The 18363-nt window shown below is 40.7% G+C and overlaps 5 protein-coding genes across 8 annotated transcripts in view; 1 reads left to right on the top strand and 4 right to left on the bottom strand.

Moving 5' to 3' along the window:
• The first annotated feature begins 3496 nt into the window (after positions 1-3496).
• Positions 3497-5307, top strand: LOC117585914. The gene is made up of 4 exons (XM_034275678.1): positions 3497-4045; positions 4331-4444; positions 4499-5027; positions 5083-5307. Exons 1-4 carry the CDS (start codon positions 3605-3607, stop codon positions 5265-5267), a joined length of 1269 nt encoding a protein of 422 aa, XP_034131569.1. The 5' UTR covers positions 3497-3604; the 3' UTR covers positions 5268-5307.
• Positions 5308-6460: 1153 nt separating this feature from the next.
• Positions 6461-8433, bottom strand: LOC117585923. The gene is made up of 4 exons (XM_034275690.1): positions 8298-8433; positions 7742-7940; positions 6816-7682; positions 6461-6754 (listed from the first exon to the last, which is right to left on the bottom strand). The coding sequence occupies exons 2-4, from the start codon at positions 7929-7931 to the stop codon at positions 6561-6563; spliced, it is 1251 nt and encodes a 416-aa protein (XP_034131581.1). The 5' UTR covers positions 7932-7940; positions 8298-8433; the 3' UTR covers positions 6461-6560.
• Positions 8434-8793: 360 nt separating this feature from the next.
• LOC117585908 lies at positions 8794-12731 on the bottom strand. 3 transcript variants are annotated; one of them, XM_034275667.1, is made up of 5 exons: positions 11749-12731; positions 11507-11690; positions 9990-10181; positions 9072-9938; positions 8794-9006 (listed from the first exon to the last, which is right to left on the bottom strand). In XM_034275667.1, the coding sequence occupies exons 1-5, from the start codon at positions 12592-12594 to the stop codon at positions 8813-8815; spliced, it is 2283 nt and encodes a 760-aa protein (XP_034131558.1). In that variant the 5' UTR covers positions 12595-12731; the 3' UTR covers positions 8794-8812. The 3 variants fall into 3 exon arrangements, with proteins under 3 accessions (XP_034131558.1, XP_034131561.1, XP_034131560.1); XM_034275670.1 differs by lacking the exons at positions 8794-9006; positions 9072-9938; positions 9990-10181 and adding an exon at positions 11220-11439 and having other exon boundaries at positions 11749-12672; XM_034275669.1 differs by lacking the exons at positions 8794-9006; positions 9072-9938; positions 9990-10181 and adding an exon at positions 11220-11443 and having other exon boundaries at positions 11511-11690; positions 11749-12668.
• Positions 12732-12826: 95 nt separating this feature from the next.
• Positions 12827-15592, bottom strand: LOC117585917. Of its 2 annotated transcripts, XM_034275683.1 has the most exons (6): positions 15461-15592; positions 14252-14472; positions 13697-14187; positions 13437-13619; positions 13184-13367; positions 12827-13122 (listed from the first exon to the last, which is right to left on the bottom strand). In XM_034275683.1, the coding sequence occupies exons 2-6, from the start codon at positions 14463-14465 to the stop codon at positions 12935-12937; spliced, it is 1260 nt and encodes a 419-aa protein (XP_034131574.1). In that variant the 5' UTR covers positions 14466-14472; positions 15461-15592; the 3' UTR covers positions 12827-12934. The 2 variants fall into 2 exon arrangements, with proteins under 2 accessions (XP_034131574.1, XP_034131575.1); XM_034275684.1 differs by lacking the exon at positions 15461-15592 and having other exon boundaries at positions 14252-14491.
• Positions 15593-17392: 1800 nt separating this feature from the next.
• Positions 17393-18363, bottom strand: part of LOC117586414 — a 2404-nt gene continuing 1433 nt past the window's right edge. Inside the window, exons 3-6 of the mRNA XM_034276450.1 lie at positions 18302-18358; positions 18047-18235; positions 17811-17988; positions 17393-17750 (exon numbers count right to left, since the gene is read on the bottom strand). Of these exons, the coding sequence (XP_034132341.1) occupies positions 17554-17750; positions 17811-17988; positions 18047-18235; positions 18302-18358 (621 nt within the window). The 3' untranslated portion in view covers positions 17393-17553. The remainder of the gene's footprint in view (positions 17751-17810; positions 17989-18046; positions 18236-18301; positions 18359-18363) is intronic.

The following is an 18363-nucleotide window of genomic DNA, read 5'->3' as shown; positions in this document are numbered from 1 at the left end:
TGGTCATTATCAGTTTTATAGCTGTTTACACCTTTAAAGCGAAACAACAAAAGTTTAATAACGTTTGGTTTTAAGCTTACACTTCTCCCTGAACAGTTTCTGTTCTCAGAAAAGAAAGTTAAAACTATAAAAATAAGATAAAAATAAGATAAGAATAAGAGAAATAATAATATAAAATAAGAGATTCAAAACTGATTTTCTTTTACATAACAAAAACCATTCTGGAACCCTAAAAATAAAAAAATTTTCTGTGATTAGTCAGTACATTCAAAAAATATAATTAAATAAAATTATATTACTGTTGGCATCCCCTTGCGTGTTGTGCGCCTTATTAAAAATCGGCTCCCATAAATGACTAACGCAAAAGTAGACTAAGCCATCATATGTATGTACATATGTACATATGTATGTTCATACAGTTGTAAATAACAAAAACAATTATCTTTTTTTAACGGTTTTTAAGTTAATTAAGACAATTTGATGAAACTGGTAAAACTTCTCAAAAAAAGATTTACAATTGTAAAAATTACTAACAAGTAACGAATTTATTAGTAAACAATTTTGAACTAAATTACCAGAAATAAACGTAACTCTGACAGAAATTTGTGAGTGTAAACTAATTAAAATCCTTCAAAGGGATAACGTATTTTGGGGTAACAAGGATCTTCAACGGCCTTCATTTAAACTTTACTTTACTTTACTTTAAATGTAAATGACAGATGTTGAAAGAATGTAACATTTCAATTTGAACAAATCATACGGTGATGTTTTTACTTATGTATGTATGTATGTAAATACTGACTGAGTACCTGGTATAAAGATGTGACGCGTACGAAGCGTCTCAAAAACGTTCCTCCTCGTTTTAATCATTCGTTTTTTTAGTGACGCTATCTTCACTGTTTTTTTTTTCTTTTGACATAGTTAATCACTACCCACTCAAGCCCCCCCATCAATCCGAAATATAAGATTTATAATGAACTTTGCATCGATTGTGAGCTGTGTTATCGATTTAGGTTTGCACAGAAATTTCTAGTTTTTTATACCCGGTACTCGAAGAGTAAATAGGGTAAATTGTTTTTGTGGTAGAAAGATATAACACACAGAAGCAAGCGTTTACAACCTCATAAAGTATGTACATACATAAATAGTATGTGATCAGTATCAATAGCCGAGTCGATATAGCTATGTCTGTCTGTTCGTCCGATTGTCCGTCCTGATGACCGTCTGGAGCTCAGAGACTATAGAAGCTAGGGTAACCAAGTTTTGTATTCAGACATTCTGCCCCCACAAAGGACGATAGCTAAAATTTAAATGTAAAATTCGAAAAAATTATAGGGTTCCCATACATGAATGCATTATTCTCTACCATTTGTATACCCGGTATTTGAAGAGTGTATAGGGTATATAGTATTTGTGGGGAATAACGGTTGTATGTAACGTATAGAAGGAACCGTTTCCGACCCCATAAAGTATATATATTGTTTATTAGCATCAATAGCCGAGTCGATTGAGCCATGTCTGTCTGTCCGTCCGTCTGTCCGTCCGTCTTGTTCAGCGCCTGGATCTCAGAGACTAGAAAAGCTAGAGCCACCAAATGCTGCATCCAGACGTCTATATGCTCACACTGTTACAAGTGTATTTCAAAAATGAGATCCGCCCCTTCTGCCCCCGCAAATGGCCGAAAAGAAGAAAAAAGAAAACTTAAAAACGCCATTCCGATTGGACCATTATTATAGCCAGAATGAAGAAATTAATTTGCAGTGGCTAAACCCACCCCGTCCCGCAGCTTATATTTTTATACCCGGTACTCAAAGAGTAAATAGGGTATATTGTATTTGTGCGAATAAAGGTTGTATGTAACGCACAGAAGGAAGCGTTTCCGACCCCATAAAGTATATATAGATTCTTGATCAGCATCAATAGCCGAGTCGATAGAGCCATGTCTGTCTGTCTGTCCGTCTGTCCGTCTTGTTTGTCGGCTCGTTCTCAGAGACTATAAAAGCTAGAGTCACCAAATTTTGGCTCCGGACTGCTGTATGCTCACACTGAAACCAGTGTATTTAAAAATGAGCCACGCCCCTTTCCGCCCCCGCAAAAGGGCGAAAACCCCTACAAATCTACAGTTTTGAAGATGCAAGAAAACTAAAAACGCCACTCCGTAGGAAATGGCCATATCTATCAGATCATCAAATTGGGATCCGATCGGATCATTATTATAGCCACAGTGGAGAAATTAATTTCCAGTGGCTAAACCCACCCTGTCCCGCAGCTTTTGTTGCTCTTTTTACATTATCTCATTCACACTCTGCTTCTGCTTCAGTGCCACGTCCCTCCCTCTGCCCACCCCCTGCCAATTCCACTTCCGACTTTTAAACCACCACGTCCCGCAGCTTATATTTGTTTTTTTTTTGTGTGTGGGCGCTGCCTCTGCCTCTACCGCAAGTCAGCAGTGTGTTGGTCTAGGGAAGGGCGTCGAGCTAACGGAGCGTGTAGGTGTGAGAAGTGTTGTAGATGTAGATGACTTTGTAGCATAAAGCTACTGACAGAAGCTTGTTGCTATAGAACATACATGTGATATGTGAATACGATAGAGAAAGAGGAAGAACATGCATTTAATAGGTGAATATCGAAATTGAAAAGAAGAAGAGATTAAATTGATTTGAATTCCGACTCGGCCGAACAGCACCCCTAGTTTTTTATTTCGAGATTTTGATTCTGAACTGGTTGCGAGGAGTTGCGGAAACAGTGGCCAAAAGCTAATTTTTAAAAGTTAAAACCAAGACTAGGTTTTTAACGCTCTGTATTAGAAAAAGAGTGACCATCAAAGTTGCGTATAAGAAATTTTCATAGATGGCGCCACTTTCGAAAAATCTGCTGTGAAACCAAGCGGTCATTATTTAACAGAATGTGCAGGGAAAAAGTACCAATTTTATTGCTGTTTTAAATATCTCATAAATTGGAAAATACGATTAACTGATCCAATATTTCTGATGCATTTTATTTAGTGGGCTTTTTACTTTGTGTTCTGTAGTCCTGAGTGCCGGGTATAAAAGTTGTGACGCGTAAGAAGCGTCTCACACGTCCCTTCTCGTTTTTTGTACATTCTCTCATTCACACTCTGCTTCTGCCTCTGCCATGACTCTGCAGTGTTTGGCTCTAGGGAAGGGGGCGAGCTAAAGGATCGGGTTGGCGTGAGTAGGGTTGTTAGTTTAGATGATAGATGAAAAAAAAGGTAACATTTGACAAATAACCGCTAAGGTACAGATGTAGTACTGAGTGCGGGTATAAAAGTTGTGACGCGGACGAAGCGTTTCACAACGTTTCTCCTAGTTTTGTGATTAATGGAATCTAAACAAAGCGTACGCACGTTTCTATGACAACCTTAAACTTGGGAGAGTGAGAGAGCAACAGTTATAGTCGACAAAAGCAAACAGCATATTCAAAGCTCTGTGAAAGCTTCCACAATTTCTTTGCGCATTGAATATACTTCGCTCCCCGAAAGCATATAAATTGGATAATATTTTGCGTACCTTCATTCAGTTAATGGAGCAAAACACAGACAGTACCCCCAATTATAAAAATTACAAAAAAGAAGACAAACAAAATGTCGGGGAACACAGATAGTGAAACCTTCAATACCGACGAACTGGTTGCACCTGAATGGTTAAATGCTCAGTTTATCACAAAAGTTCTTATCGAACATGAACAGGCTTCCGAACTGAAGGTCACCGACATGCGCTTTTCTCCAGCCAGCGCCAAGGGCGACCACTATGCCAGTATTATGTTTCGCGCCAAAGTGGAGTACACCACCCGGAAAGGAGCCTCCACCAAGTCGCTAATCATTAAGACAATGCCGGAACAGGAGGGTCACAAGAAGGAAATGCTGAACGAGTCCCCAATCTTCAAAACGGAGACTGGGATGTACAGCACAGTACTGCCGGAGTTTGAGAGGATACTCCGGGAGGCAGGAGACTATGATAAACTGTATGTGGACTGCATTTATCACAGTCTGAAGCCGCGTCAGGTGATGATCTTCGAGGATCTGGTGGAGATNTCTGCCAGTATTATGTTTCGCGCCAAAGTGGAGTACACCACCCGGAAAGGAGCCTCCACCAAGTCGCTAATCATTAAGACAATGCCGGAACAGGAGGGTCACAAGAAGGAAATGCTGAACGAGTCCCCAATCTTCAAAACGGAGACTGGGATGTACAGCACAGTACTGCCGGAGTTTGAGAGGATACTCCGGGAGGCAGGAGACTATGATAAACTGTATGTGGACTGCATTTATCACAGTCTGAAGCCGCGTCAGGTGATGATCTTCGAGGATCTGGTGGAGATGGGTTACTTGGTGATTCGAGATCGTGAGGTAAGCCTCGAAGAGGTTCGTTCCGTGTACTCTAAACTGGCGAAATTTCATGCGGCGAGTATGAAACTCCAACAAGAGGTAAGTCAAAAGCATCACTTCTTTAAACTGTGAGTAAGATTCTCTCTCTTTTAGCAACCCGCGATACTCAAAGGCTACACTAACGGAACTTTTGATAAGCGAAAGTCGTTGGAACAAGGATTCATTCGCACCGGCATGACATTCTTTGTGGAACTTCTGGAAAAAGAGCCAGAGCTGCGAAAATATAAGGAGTACTTTGAGAACATAAAGGGTGACCTAGTCCAGCAACTGATGGAAGAATGGGCGCAAAGGCGTCAGAACCCACAACCAGATCCGTACAACGTCCTTTGCCATGGAGACTTCCATCTACGTAACATGATGTTCAAGCATAACAAGGCGACAGGAACCTTCGAAGACTGCATGCTGCTGGACTATCAAATGTGCAACATATCCCCATTGACAGTTGATTTAATCTACTCGGTTTACATGCTGTTGGAGCCACAGCAACGCCGGGATCATTGGGAAGATCTACTAAAGTATTACTTCTCCGTTTTGGTTGGTACTCTGAAGAAGGTTGGCTATAAAGGAGAAATGCCCACGGAAGCTGGACTCTGGAAACGATTCCATCAACGAAAAAACTTTCGTAAGTTTTGTACTATGATTCCTAGTTAAAAAAATAATCTGTTGCCTCCGCTTAGACTTTTTCCTGTTGAGCACATTCCTGCCATTAATGTATGCTGTTAGGGAGAAGGGCATCGACGTCGTTGAACTGTTGCAGAACGAAGAAAAGCGTAAAACTACCTCATTTATAGAGGGTTATGTCAAAGATGTCAAAATATTGTTGCCGCGCTGGGAGCAATATGGCTACTTCAAAGATGCCTAAAGTATTTAATGTGATCCGTTGAATTGTAAGACAATATTTGCTTCCAAAAAATTTAATTTAAAAAAATTAAAAACAGAGAAAGAACTTGCTTCAACTAACTTTGTTATAGAAAAGGAAATCCTTTTTTAATGTATTTTAATGTATATTTAATATATATTATATTTCACATAGCTGAAGTTCACACAACATATATTTATTTAAAGCCAAGAAACAAAAGTTTAATCAAGTTTGGTTGTAAGCTTAAACTTTCTCCATGAAAAGCCTCTGTTTTCAGAAAAGAAAGTTTTAACTTCTCTTAAAAATAAAATATTCTAAGCCGACTATTTTTTTTTAACCAAAACCATTCTGGAACCCTAAAAATATAAAAATTCTCTGACTACTCAGTAAATTACAAAAATATAATTAAATACAATTATCAGACTGATGTGCATCTCATTAAAATTGCTGATTTAAATCAGGTGATGGGCACCCCCGGAATGATAAATAGTTGCGTGTTGTGTGCCTAATTAATAATCTGCGCCCATAAATGGCTTACGTAACAGTAGACGAACGATCATATGTACATACATACATTTGTTTAAATGTACATATGTAGATACATATATATGTATGTATGTACATATGTCATTCATTACCATGAAAAGTGGACAATTATTTGTTCGAAATAATTATATACCTATTGTAGACGTGTGGTTGACCAGTTCTCTCAACCATGATTGACAAGTGTAGAGGCTATCATATGTACATACATACATTTTTTTAAATGTACATATGTATATACATATATATGTATGTATGTACATATGTCATTCATTACCATGAAAAGTGGACAATTATTTGTTCAAAATAATTATATACCTATTGTAGACGTGTGGTTGACCAGTTCTCTCAACCATGATTGTCAAGTGTAGAGACAATTCTGTGGTCGGTCTTGTTCAATCAGTTGTAAATTTCTAAAAATGTATTTATTGATAACTGAATTGATAACTCTGTTGTATTTTTTATGTCATAAAAACCTCTGTTTTAGCCCCTCTAGCGGCCCTATACTATTACCCACAAGCTAACAAAAAACTACTCTTTTGCGTGTTTCCATTTTCAGCCAGTCATGATGATTTGTTTACGAGTGAAACTTGCCAAGGTCCAAAGTTCAGCCATTCACAGAGTTCATCAATGGGAAGTGATCAGATATTTCGTTTAATTAAAAATAATTTCTTATTTATTGCACATTTTTTTGACTCTATATTGTATCACAACATATTGGGTAAACACTAACAAAAGGGACACATACTCGTGCTAGACCTCCAACAGTCCTTTCACTTCGAAGAAAGGAAGTAAAAGCCTCATGGCCTCCACATAGTAGATATTGCTGAATGTTTTAAGGCGCATGGCATCACCCTTTGGACCGGGATCCATCATGGTGCTGACATTCAAGTCCTTATCGGAGGGCATGAGCGTGGCCGTCAGCACAGTGTTGGAGGTTAGGGGTCCTACAAAGGAAAGGAGAGTTTAGATTGGATAAATCTAACCAGCGAAAGTTCAGAAACTCACCCCAGAAGCCATACTTCAGCATCATGATGTGCAAATCCCTCAGCAAGGGAATTTTCTTGGAGTAATTGAGCAGTTTGAGGCACTCGGCCAGACGCTCGTGATAGATCTGAATAAAATGATCAAATTCCTTAACTTTGATGTCCAGCGAGGCGGATGTGCAGATCAAGTACCAAAGATCCTGAGCGGGAGAGCCCCACTTGCCGATCTGTAGGTCCACGAAGATTGTCCTGTCGACCTCGCCGTTATCCTTGTAGTTAAACATGATATTGTTGGACCAGCAGTCGCCATGGTTCAGCACATTGAACTCGCTCTCATCCACCACATTGACTTGCAGTGTCATGTCGAAAAACTCAGAGCTAGTCCACAACTTTTGAATGTATTTCTCAGCATCCTCGAGGCCCCACTGGCGCATGGCGCTGATGTACTGCGCCTGACGCATTTCCCCCATTTTCTCGAATAGAGGACGAGTCTCCTCCGTGTACATGGATTTGTTGTACTGCTCGTCGTAGGGGCCGTAAAGGTCATGGACCACCACCGAGGCGGCATGTAATTCTGCCAACTTTCTCAGCACGCAATGCATGTGTTCCATGTCGAAGCCCCTGAGGCGATCGCAGTTCACAAACTTCTGTCGGCTCAGATCCTCAAAGACCAGGCTGATGGCCTCTGCAGTGTGATCGACGAGCAGACATTTTGGCGCCAGCTCAATGTCCACACCCGCCTCTTTGTAGAGCTGCACAAACTGGGGAATGTGCACTTCATACATTTGTTTTTCCTTGGGGAACAGACCCATGGCATTGATGGCATCCGCGCCCTCGCTAGCCTCCAGCATCGTCTTCAAGATGTAAGACAATTCCTGCGTGCTGCCATCTAAAGGGGGGCTAGGTATAAGCAAATGGGAATTCCCATGAGATTCGGTCTGGACTCACCTTTCAGCAGCACTTCGATGAGCACACGGATCATCACGGAGGTGTAATTTTCTCCGGGAGCCGTGGCCGCAATGGGTGTGAAGCTGACGATCTTGTCAAAGCCATTCACATTCTTTTCAAGTATTGGCAGGAAGTAATCCTCGTTCACCCACTTGGGTATGGTCAGGTGCTCGTTGGGATTCACCGACATATTCGGGCACTGCAATCAAGAGATCAGAGAACGCAATCAATTAGATCAAAGCAATTAAACGCTTCTAAAGCATTTTCTACATATGTATGCATAGAAATTGTTGCGTCATGATGAGTGGCTCCATTACACTGCCAGCCACTGCCTTGCTTGTTTCCTGTTGACTTATCTAACTTTAGAAGGGGGTTGGCTTTATCTTTCAGTTGCGTATAATTTACTATAATTTCATTCATTTCAGATATCGCACAAGTAATCACATGTATATTGTATATATATATGTACATGTATATATATTTTTTTGAGAGCATCACTGGAGAATCTCTTTTTGCATATCATTTAAATTTCGCTTTATTGGGATTTATTACTGACCGACTTTTCTTAATTTCTAATTTGAATACACAAAATTATGAATGGGATGTCCGCTGGGAGGGTGAACTGTTGGGGTTCCGGTTCGTTCCGTTGTCCGACGATTTCTAACGACAAACAAATACTGAACCTCCAACACGGCGGGCCACACACTTTTGTACGCTAAGCCCAACAGCGCGACAAGTGAGACTGTTTCAGTGTGTACGAGTATCTGTGTGTGCTGATAGCGAAACTGGTTTTTTGCTTGGACGCTGCCGCACACACCCACAAAATGATTGAGGGGAGGAGAAATAATTTGCAACAATATAGGCATATAATCGATTCCTTTATCTAAAAATAGTACCCCTTATCAATGAAATTGTGACTATTTTTTGTTGTCCTTTACTTAAATAGCTAGAAAATAGAATCACACCTTTAACATTTGTTTGATTGTAATTATACATTCCCTAATCGTATTTTAAAGCAAAGCATAACGAGAAATGAATACAGATATAGCTAGATATAACAGACAGATATAACTACACATCCAGAAGACCCTTGTTATGGAAGAACGGCAGCAACTGCCTCATCGCCTTAACGTAGTAGGGATTTTTGAAGCTCTTTTCTCGCAGAGCATCAGCCTCTGGTCCGACACCCATTAGCTTATCCATGTTGGAGTCCTTGTCGGAGGGAAAGAGAACGACCACCATCACACCGTTAGCCGTTATGGGACCTGAAAAGGGAATTGATTAAAGTCTAAAGACAAATATCGCTTAGAAATTATCTTTTAAGACTCACCCCACAAACCGTACTTCAACATCTGCATCTGGATATCCATCAATGAGGGAATGGGCTTCGAGTATTTAAGAATTTTCAGACACTCGGTCAGACGATCATGATAGATGCGAATGAAAAGATCAAATTCCTTGACTTTGATGTCCAGCGAGGCGGAGGTTGTGATCATGTACCACAGATCCTGGGCGGGAGAGCCCCATTTGCCCACCTGAAGATCCACAAATATTGTCCTGTCGATCTCTCCATTCTCCTTGTAGTTGAACATTATGTTGTTGGACCAGGAGTCGCCGTGGTTTAGCACATTAAACTCGCTTTCATCCACAAGACTAAGCTTACGGCCAGCGTCAAAGTACTCTGAGCCTGTCGTTTGCTTCTTCAGGTATATGTCCACATCGGGAAGTCCCCACTCGAGCATGGCCTTTCTGAATTGAGGTTCACGTAGTTCTCGTAAATTTGAAAATACCGCCCTATTTTTCTCATTAAAAAAGGATTCATAAAACTTCGAATCGTAGGGTCCATTGAGCAAACGATTGACCACCGAGGCCGCATGGAACTCTGCCAATTTCCGTAGCACACAACGCATGTGGGCCATATCGAAACCCTTGAGACGATCGACATTCCTGAAATTCTGACGACTCAGATCCTCAAAGACCAGAGTGATCCTCTCGGGTGTCTCTGCAATGTGTACGCACTTTGGGGCCAACTCAATGTCCACTCCCGCCTCCTTGTAGAGCCTCAAAAACTGCGGTATGTGGTCCTTGTACATATCCTTTTCCTTGGCGAAAAATCCCATCTGACTGATCAAGGCGCCGCCCTTGCTGGCATCCAGCTGAGTCTTCAGTATATACGATATCTTTTGCTCGTTGCCGTCTGAAAGAACTTTGGAAATGGGAGCTCTCTTGAAAGGAACCTCGCACTCACCTTTCAGCAGAATGTCAATGTGAACTCTGATCATGATGGAGGCATAGTTATCACCCGGCGCTGTAGCCGCAATGGGTGTGAAGCTAATGATCTTCTGAAAGCCAATCACATCCTGCTCGAGAATGGGCAGGAAGTAGTCCTCATTCACCCACTTGGGTATGTCCAGGTGTTCATTAGGATTCCCGTGTTTTTCTGCCATTATTTCACGAAAATTACGAAAGAGACTTCTGACCAAAACAAAACACAGCTAAATTTAGATATTATATAACACCAAAGCGATGCGGGGTGGCGAATTTTCTGTTGTGTTTCTATGAACAGTCAAACAGTAACTGAGAACGTGTGTCCAATAAGTATGTAGAGAGCTTCGGAATGGTTTGATAAAGACTTTGCAATATAATGCTTATAAACTGAAATGGTTAAGGGATTAAAGTTGCAGCTGAAGTAAGAGTTCACTCATTTGATAGTTTGAGTTTCCTATATTTAGAGAAATTGTATTAGCCTCAGCAAGAACAGTTTTCTGGGGGAATACGCGAAACCGTATCATCATTATGACATAGCCAAATCTGATCGAAGCAGGCAATTACACTTATAATTATGGGTATAGATTGTTTGTTTAAATTTTTCTTATATGTATGTGCTCTACGTATTCCTACAAAACGCATGTTGACATACGAACAAAGAGCATGTAAGTATTTGTTGGGCCGCAAATTAATTAAAATTCCAAACACTCAAGTGTTTCAATGCCAATGCCAGGCATACAATCAATCGTCTGTCGAGAGAGAGAGAGAGAGAGTTATGTACGCTACATAGTAGAACAGCAAACTGGGAAATAGAAATGGGATATAGTATATTTAATTGAATCCCGTCTAGTCATCATCCCACACTGGAACTATTTACGCCATGGGCGCATGAGATTTCAATTCAGGTTTGTGTTGGCCTGATTAATAATAAAAAAGAACTGAAACAGGTTCTTAAGTTTGTTGTGTCGTCAGAGATAAGGTTCCCATGCCACTCGACATGTATTCGAAAATGGGCATGATATGGCATGGGCATGAAAGAATGAACGTAGTAGCGTCGCCATGACTTTGTTCTTTTATGGTTGAAAGATGGGCGTGTGTGATTAATAATTTTATGTTAGCTCATAAAGAGAGGAACCATGGGTAGTCTAGTTATTTTTGTGTTTTAGAAATACCAGCATAATCGAAATATAATGGAATAGTGGTGAAATTATTGATACATGGGTACACATTACAATTTATAGAAATAGATAACATCTAGCACCAATTGAGCAGACCGCGATCATCCATCCAGGGCAGGATATCGTTCATGGCCTGAGTGTAATTGCGATTTACTAGGGAACCCTTTATTTTGGCTGCATATCGCTCGTTGACCTCGTCCTCCCATTGACTCATCATTGCAATGGGCAAGACCCGTGTCACCACCACATATGCTGCAGCAAGGGAATCATTAGATGGATCATTGAAACATAGGATCAATGTATGGATTATATGTCTTACCTGCCAGACCATTATTGTGCAAGCCATCACGTATCGTCTTCAGTTGCGGCAATCGCCTGCTGTAGTTGAGAATCTTGAGATTATCAATCAAATGGTAAAAGTAATACTGCACGAAATGATCAAATTTGTCCAGCTTGATCTCCTTTTGGGCAGAGGAGAGTATCGTATAGTACAGATCGTATGACTGAAGGAAGGAATAATGAATATTTAATGGGTGTAAGCCAATTGGGGAAAATACTAACAGGAGATCCGTATTTGACCACCTGATAGTCAATCAGAGCCGTGTCCTCCACATTGCCAAAGGCATCGAACTTCACCATCACATTGTTCACCCAGCCGTCGCAGTGGTTGAGGACACTAAAGTCCGCTGGCTGTTGGTTGTTCTGCTCTAGCATTCGGTCCACTAGGACATTCTCCTTGTTCATAAGCCGTTTGTGGAAACGTCCGCCCAGACTCGAGCGCCTGAGCTGCGACAAATATGGATCCGCATCGTTCAGTTTCTTCAGAATGATCTTGTTGTTCCGCGTGTACACCCCATCGGAAACCAGTTTGCTGAACATGCCGTGCCGCTCCACGTAGGCTGCTGAGGCGGCATGGAACTCGGCGAGTTTCTTCAGCACTGCCCTCATGCACACCATATCGAAGCCATCCTGCCGAGCCACGTTCTTGTAGCCCTTAGCCCTGAGATCCTCCATGAGGATATAGTGCACTTTGATACTATTGTCCAGCTTGAAGGCCCTCGGCCCCAGCGACACCGTCTTGCCCACCGATTGGAATAACTGTTCGAACTTTGGCAAAATGTTGTGGTACATCTGGTGCTCGCGGAAGAACAGCTTTAGGTGGGACATGATCTTGGCCTGAAACTTGCTGCAGTGCTGGGCCTTCAGCATGAACGAGATCTTCCGCATGGTCTGATTTCCCATGAGCACCTTCGCACGGATGGGCAGCAGAACGGTGCAGTTGCGGAATTGTATCTCATCTGTTGTGGGAGTAACATCCAGTATCTTCTCACCATCCTCCAACATGCCACGAATGGCTTGGTTCAGCGAGAGGGCATTCACCCAATCGGGCATTCTCTGGGCCTTCATTGCAGTTGATTTTTTTTTTATTTCTCTAATTTTGTAAGAACTTGCTAAATAAAAAATACACTTCTAACTGAAAGGACAGCAAACGAATCTCAAAGAATTTTGATATAGACTCAAAAGCCTACATGAAGATGTTGGAAGTAGAGCAATGAACGTCAATGGAACTTTAAGCAGGAGTAGGATAGAATCATTCAACAATCTTTTGAAAATATGCTCAAAAAATTAATCATTTGTGTATTTTGTAGCTATTGTGTTTTTTTGCCAAAGACTGTACAATTTGTGACTGAAATTTAATTATTAAATATACATTATTAGCAGCTTTAATTTTGGACACTAAATATAATCATTTCCAGTCGAGCAGGCCTCGGTTATCCAACCATGGCAGCAATTCCGACATCACCTGCACGTATTTGGGGTTCGTATACATGGCGACCTTCATTTTGGACGCATCATTCATGAAGCTTTCCATATCGGCATTGTTTGTTTTGTCAAGCATCACCACAGGCAGAACTTTGGATACCACAATGTAGGCTAACGAAACCCAAAAATTATTTAGCAAATAAAAAGGAGAGAAATCTCTTTGAATACTCACCAGCCAAGCCATGGCGGAAGAGGGCTGCATGGATGTTCCTGAGCTTGGGCAGGGGTCGGTGGTATTGTAGTAGCTTCAGGTTTTCGATTAGATTATCAAAATAGAATCGCACCAGATAGTCGAACTTGGCCGTTTTTAGCTCTGGGGCAGCCGAGGACAAGATAAGATAATACAGATCAATGGCCTTTCGTGGGGGAGAAGAAAGCAAATATAAAAATCTTCGAAGACATGGAAATTCATATGTGATGCCTACCGGACTGCCGTACTTTCCTACTTGAAAGTCAACAAACAACGTCTCCTTGATGGTGCCAAAAGCATCGTGCTGGAACATTACATTATTCGCCCAACAATCACCATGGTTCAGGACATTGAACTCCCTGGCATTGAACCGATGATCCTCGAACAGACGATCCACCAAGTAGTTGTCGCTATCAGCCTGTAAATTAGACGATAAGTTAAATTTAATATTAAATATTTCTATATAGTTCCTGGGAACTCCATCTTTCAACACACCAACTTTTCGTATATCTTCTCAGCGTTCTTCCACTTCTTGAGCTGTGAGAGAAAGGCTCCGGAGGCAGTGAGCTCCTGCAACAGCTGTCGATTGGCCTCGCAGTACACTCCCACCGTGAATTCTTCCCCGAACAAGCCATGCTTCTCCACATAGCACGCGGAGGCCGCATGGAAGGCGGCCAGCTTCTCCAGAACCCTTTGCATGTGAATCAAATCAAGACCCGCCAGGCGGTTGGCATTCTTGAAGTTCTTCTTCTGCAAGTCCTCCAGCAGGATGTAATCCACGCCCAGATCGCGGTCTACCTTGAAGGCCTTGGGGGCAAACTGAATAGTCTTTCCGACATCCTCGTAGAGCTGCTCGTACTTTGGTATAATCGAGTGATACATCAGTTCCTCCTTGTAGAAGAGGTTCCGCCTGCTCAGAATGGCGGCTATCACTTCGTTGCTGGGCTCTGCCTTAAGCACAAAGGACAGACACTTGGTGGTGTGATCTGTACGAAAGAAAGGATCGGTTTATTCCCAGATCATCGTAGGTGGAAGAAAACGAAAACTTACCAAACAACTCCACATCCACCAGCAGCCGGAGGAACAGGGAGGAGTAGTTCTCGCCAGCACTGCTGCCATGCTCTGGCGTAACGGAGATGATTTTCTCAAAGTCCCCGATCTGTGCCCTCACCGCCTTCTCCAGCGTGATTTTTGACAGCCATTCTGGCAGATTGGTGGGAGGAGCAGGCGTAGCTCCATCGTGTCCATTGGTAGTCGCAGACATGTTCGACCTGTCGAAGATTATAGCGTTAATTCCTGTCAATAAATTTATAAAATTTATATAAATAATAACGGTTATCAGCACTTAACCACACATAGGCGGCACTAATTGCTGTTTGCTTTGAAGATCGTAAAATTTAACCCATCCCATTCCTAGTTACCTTTTTCATGCATTATAACTTGTTATAGTTATATAAGGATTACTGAGTCGGCAATTATCAAAGTGTAGTGACATAATGTTATAGAATCAGTGCAGAAAAATATATATAAAAGGGGCATGTCAGAAATCTTTTGGTTTCTAATAAGCTCTACAATAAAAACCTCTGCATTTAATCTATACGAGTACACACAATCAAGTACACATCATTCATATTTTTGTCAAGAGTTTTTTCCGAATCAAGAACCATTTAGTGCAGGTTTTAATAGAGAAGAACACTCAAACTTAAGTATGCATAAGTGCGTCCATATGAAGGCAGACAAATGCAAAGGTAATAAATATAAAATAATATAAATATAAATTCATGAGAATCATGACTAATGTAATATAAAATAATTGGGCCTTTATTTGCAATCGGGGTAATTACCGAACTTTCATTGATAAGGTAATTATCAATCCAATTGTTATTTGATGAAGGAAAATCATAAATCAGGTCACATGTCAGTTCTAGGAACATGCACACACGCTAAAGCGATAATATTACGACACCCATAGACGCTACGGTACCTTTTTTATAAGAAAGGAAAACCAAACAGCGCACAGATCACCCAACTGTTATCCTTTTATAAGGATAGTTCATTCGGATTATTCACAATATTCACTCTAGAACCATGGTTCTTATACTACATTTCGGTTACCATCTGATATTATTTTTAGATGTTTTCAGACCTGCTCTGCTAGCACTCAACACATCGTTATGACCGTATTAGGCACTAAAACAATTTCCATGGATTCCGCGAATGTGTCACCCCAGTTATGAAGATAGTTTTGGACGTGCAAACCTCTTTCCTTAGTGGTAGATGGAGCGCTTCGTGGTGATAATTCGAGCAGCTCCCGATTGACATCAGTCCCGGGCGACAGTCGATTTGAAAGTACGAACACCGAGATACGGTGACAGCCGCTGTTGCCCCGATTTGGCTATAAGTTAAGAAATTCCTTATCACCTGCATTTGATTGAAGTTTATTTTGTAATTCAATTCGCAAAAACCTGCAAAAAGAGTCGGCAATCACCCGTACGCCGGCGGTTGAAGAGGGATTTGAGCGGGTAGTGATGTCTATCTAAACATTTGATATGGAACGAAATGTCGTCTATTGTTTGATTGATAACAGAACAAAAAACCTGTTCTCGTTTCAATTTCCATGTCTTTATCGTGTGCTCATGTTTATCTTTGCTCCTGCCATTCGCTCTAATTATTTTCAGATACTTTATTAATTGCTGTGTTCGTCAGCGCACTCTGATTCAGTGTGCGACATGTGATGGGTAGAAGCCCCAAAATGTTCCTCGAGGTTTGAAGTGGTGGATCGGATCTCTCGCATGTCAACTTAGAACATTTGGTAATCTTTAGAGACTAGCATTTGCATGTTAGACTACTGTGCTCCTCGGAGCTATCATTCAGTTCAGTTGTCTTGGAATGCAAATTAGAGTCTTGTTCCTCATCGATAGCGTTGGCACAACATAACCAACATACATAGTTCTTGACTGCATAAGATATCTTCTATTTCCGCGTATTTTATAAGAGGAATAGCTGAATCAATTGTTCTTATCACTCGCAAAGCACTCAGTTAATAGTATTATATAATATATAATTATAATAAAAGTCAAAGGTCCTCCCCTTTTACAGGGAATTCCTTTAGTGTGCCAATTCAAGAGCTTAGCCAAGAAAAAATAGAATTAATATTCTTCTTAAAGCAATAATTTGAGTGACAACATCTTATTCATTTGCATTATCGTTCGGATCAAGGAGCTGAGGAGGACAGAGTACAGATTCGCATGAATTTATCTATGAAAAGGTATATTATATTTATTACCTTTACATTTGTCTGCCTTCATATGGATACACTTATGCATACTTGAGTTTGCGTGTTCTTCTCTATTTACAGTACAGTTTATCAAGAGCTTTTCCAAGAGAGAGAGTAAGAGAGAGCTTTCTGCTTACCAACACACTATTTGAGTAGCTGCATATGGAGAAGGTTCGTCTTTTATATTGTGGGTATTTGAGTATTTTCAAGTTTTCTATCCCAGTAGGAAATATAACAGATCATAGACCCCACTGGTTACCTTCTGCAGTTGTAGGTTCTCGAAGTAGGAATTCCGGTGCTCTGGGGCCCTCGATTCATTGGAAAATTGAAGTTTTGCGAATTGGACTTGTACACCACGTACTCGTCGAGTGCATTAATCTCATATGCCTTGGCCCCGAACAGCGGAATAACATGCGGAAAGACATCAATACATCTCCAGCACAAACATGTTGATCTTCTTGCGGATCTAGAAGCTTTTTTGCTAAATGCTCAAATCCATCGCTAGAAATAGAGAGAACCAACAACCTGCTAGCTTTATCAAAAGCACAGCCAGAAATTTACGTCGAGCAAAAGATCAGTAAAGAAAAGCTTTTGGATATTTCTGAATATAGATATTTCTTAGAATAATAATTTGGAATTCACAGGTACATTTTTTGCATCATTGTTATTCAAAGTAATTAAATTTATAGAATCTGTCCAGCAAAATTGGCTTTTCCTGCCTTGATTTTCAGAAAATGAGCTGATGAGCTGATCGAAACGAAGTATACACCGACAAATCATTAATGAAAACATATACCTAAACCATATATGTACATTTGCTGAAATCGGCTATTTTTAAGAACATATTCTAGATATTTTCTAGAACTTTTTACAAGAAGTTTTATTTTCGTCTCCTGCCCCACGATATTGATAACATGGTTGGGCTTTCGTTTAAAAAGTGCATCTAATTACTATAAAATCATAAACTATAGGTACAGCGATATCACATTATTGTAATCTTTCGAGCCTTTTAAAGACTCTGTGAACTTGAGTTTCGTGGTGGGCTGAGAGTTTATGCAAATATGCAAATCTTTCATTAATTATATTCCATGGCCCCACGATGCTGTAGCCATGGCAAAAGGACCTCCACATGCTTTCTGAATCTGGTATTGGTGAACATAGACTTCTTGAAGCTACTGTCTTCCTGGCTAAGAAGCTTATCAAAGTCACCATTGTCATCCACAATGGGATCCAGTAAAACAAATCCCATTATAGATGTGCAGCATACCAAACCTGACAGATGTAGGATTTAATCAATAATTTGAAATAATCCCATTTGATGAAATTACTTACCCCAACCACTGTGCTTGGACAGATCGTTTCGGATGCCTCTCAGCGTGGGCAGAGGCTTTGAATATTTCAGCAATTGGAGATGCTTAACGAGTTCCGAATGATAGAACCAAATGAAGTAATCAAATTTTGATGTTTTTATGTCCAAACTTGTTGACGATATGAGAAAGTAGTACAAATCCTGAGATAAATAAGATGATTAGCTGGCAATTGTGATGGAATTAGAGTGGAATATTTACCTGTGCTACTGATCCCCACTTCGGTAGTTGAAGATCCACGAAATATGTGTTCGATATCTCATTTTTCTCGTTGTACTGATACATGATGTTATTGCACCAACCATCGCCATGGTTCAGGGCATTGAACTCATCAGGATTCGATTCGATTATTTTAGTCGCTATATCATCCAGCTTTTCCGAGATACTGAGCTGTAGAGACATTTTTGGATAAGTTAATAAGATATTCATTGAAATTTACTTTGATATTCGGCCTACCAAATCTTTTAAGTATGTTTCGCGTCCCTCATAGTGCTCTATGTACTTCAGCAGCGACTTCA

Source organism: Drosophila guanche, unplaced genomic scaffold (assembly GCF_900245975.1).
Source record: "Drosophila guanche unplaced genomic scaffold, DGUA_6, whole genome shotgun sequence".
NCBI lineage: Eukaryota > Metazoa > Arthropoda > Insecta > Diptera > Drosophilidae > Drosophila > Drosophila guanche.
Note: the sequence above shows the minus strand (reverse complement) of the source record. Positions and strands in the feature narration are given on the sequence as shown.

Coding starts and splice junctions, on each gene's coding strand:
- LOC117585914 (XM_034275678.1), top strand. CDS start 3,605: ATGTCGGGGAACACAGATAGTGAAACCTTCAATACCGACGAACTGGTT. Junction 4,445..4,498: donor GTATGAAACTCCAACAAGAG/GTAAGTCAAAAG, acceptor TCTCTCTTTTAG/CAACCCGCGATACTCAAAGG. Junction 5,028..5,082: donor CCATCAACGAAAAAACTTTC/GTAAGTTTTGTA, acceptor GCCTCCGCTTAG/ACTTTTTCCTGTTGAGCACA.
- LOC117585923 (XM_034275690.1), bottom strand. CDS start 7,931: ATGTCGGTGAATCCCAACGAGCACCTGACCATACCCAAGTGGGTGAAC. Junction 7,683..7,741: donor CATCGAAGTGCTGCTGAAAG/GTGAGTCCAGAC, acceptor GCCCCCCTTTAG/ATGGCAGCACGCAGGAATTG. Junction 6,755..6,815: donor GCTGAAGTATGGCTTCTGGG/GTGAGTTTCTGA, acceptor TTTCCTTTGTAG/GACCCCTAACCTCCAACACT.
- LOC117585908 (XM_034275667.1), bottom strand. CDS start 12,594: ATGAAGGCCCAGAGAATGCCCGATTGGGTGAATGCCCTCTCGCTGAAC. Junction 11,691..11,748: donor TGGTCAAATACGGATCTCCT/GTTAGTATTTTC, acceptor TCCTTCCTTCAG/TCATACGATCTGTACTATAC. Junction 10,182..11,506: donor GCACAATAATGGTCTGGCAG/GTAAGACATATA, acceptor AAATAATGGCAG/AAAAACACGGGAATCCTAAT.
- LOC117585917 (XM_034275683.1), bottom strand. CDS start 14,465: ATGTCTGCGACTACCAATGGACACGATGGAGCTACGCCTGCTCCTCCC. Junction 13,620..13,696: donor AGAAGATATACGAAAAGTTG/GTGTGTTGAAAG, acceptor TCTAATTTACAG/GCTGATAGCGACAACTACTT. Junction 13,368..13,436: donor TAGGAAAGTACGGCAGTCCG/GTAGGCATCACA, acceptor CCCCCACGAAAG/GCCATTGATCTGTATTATCT.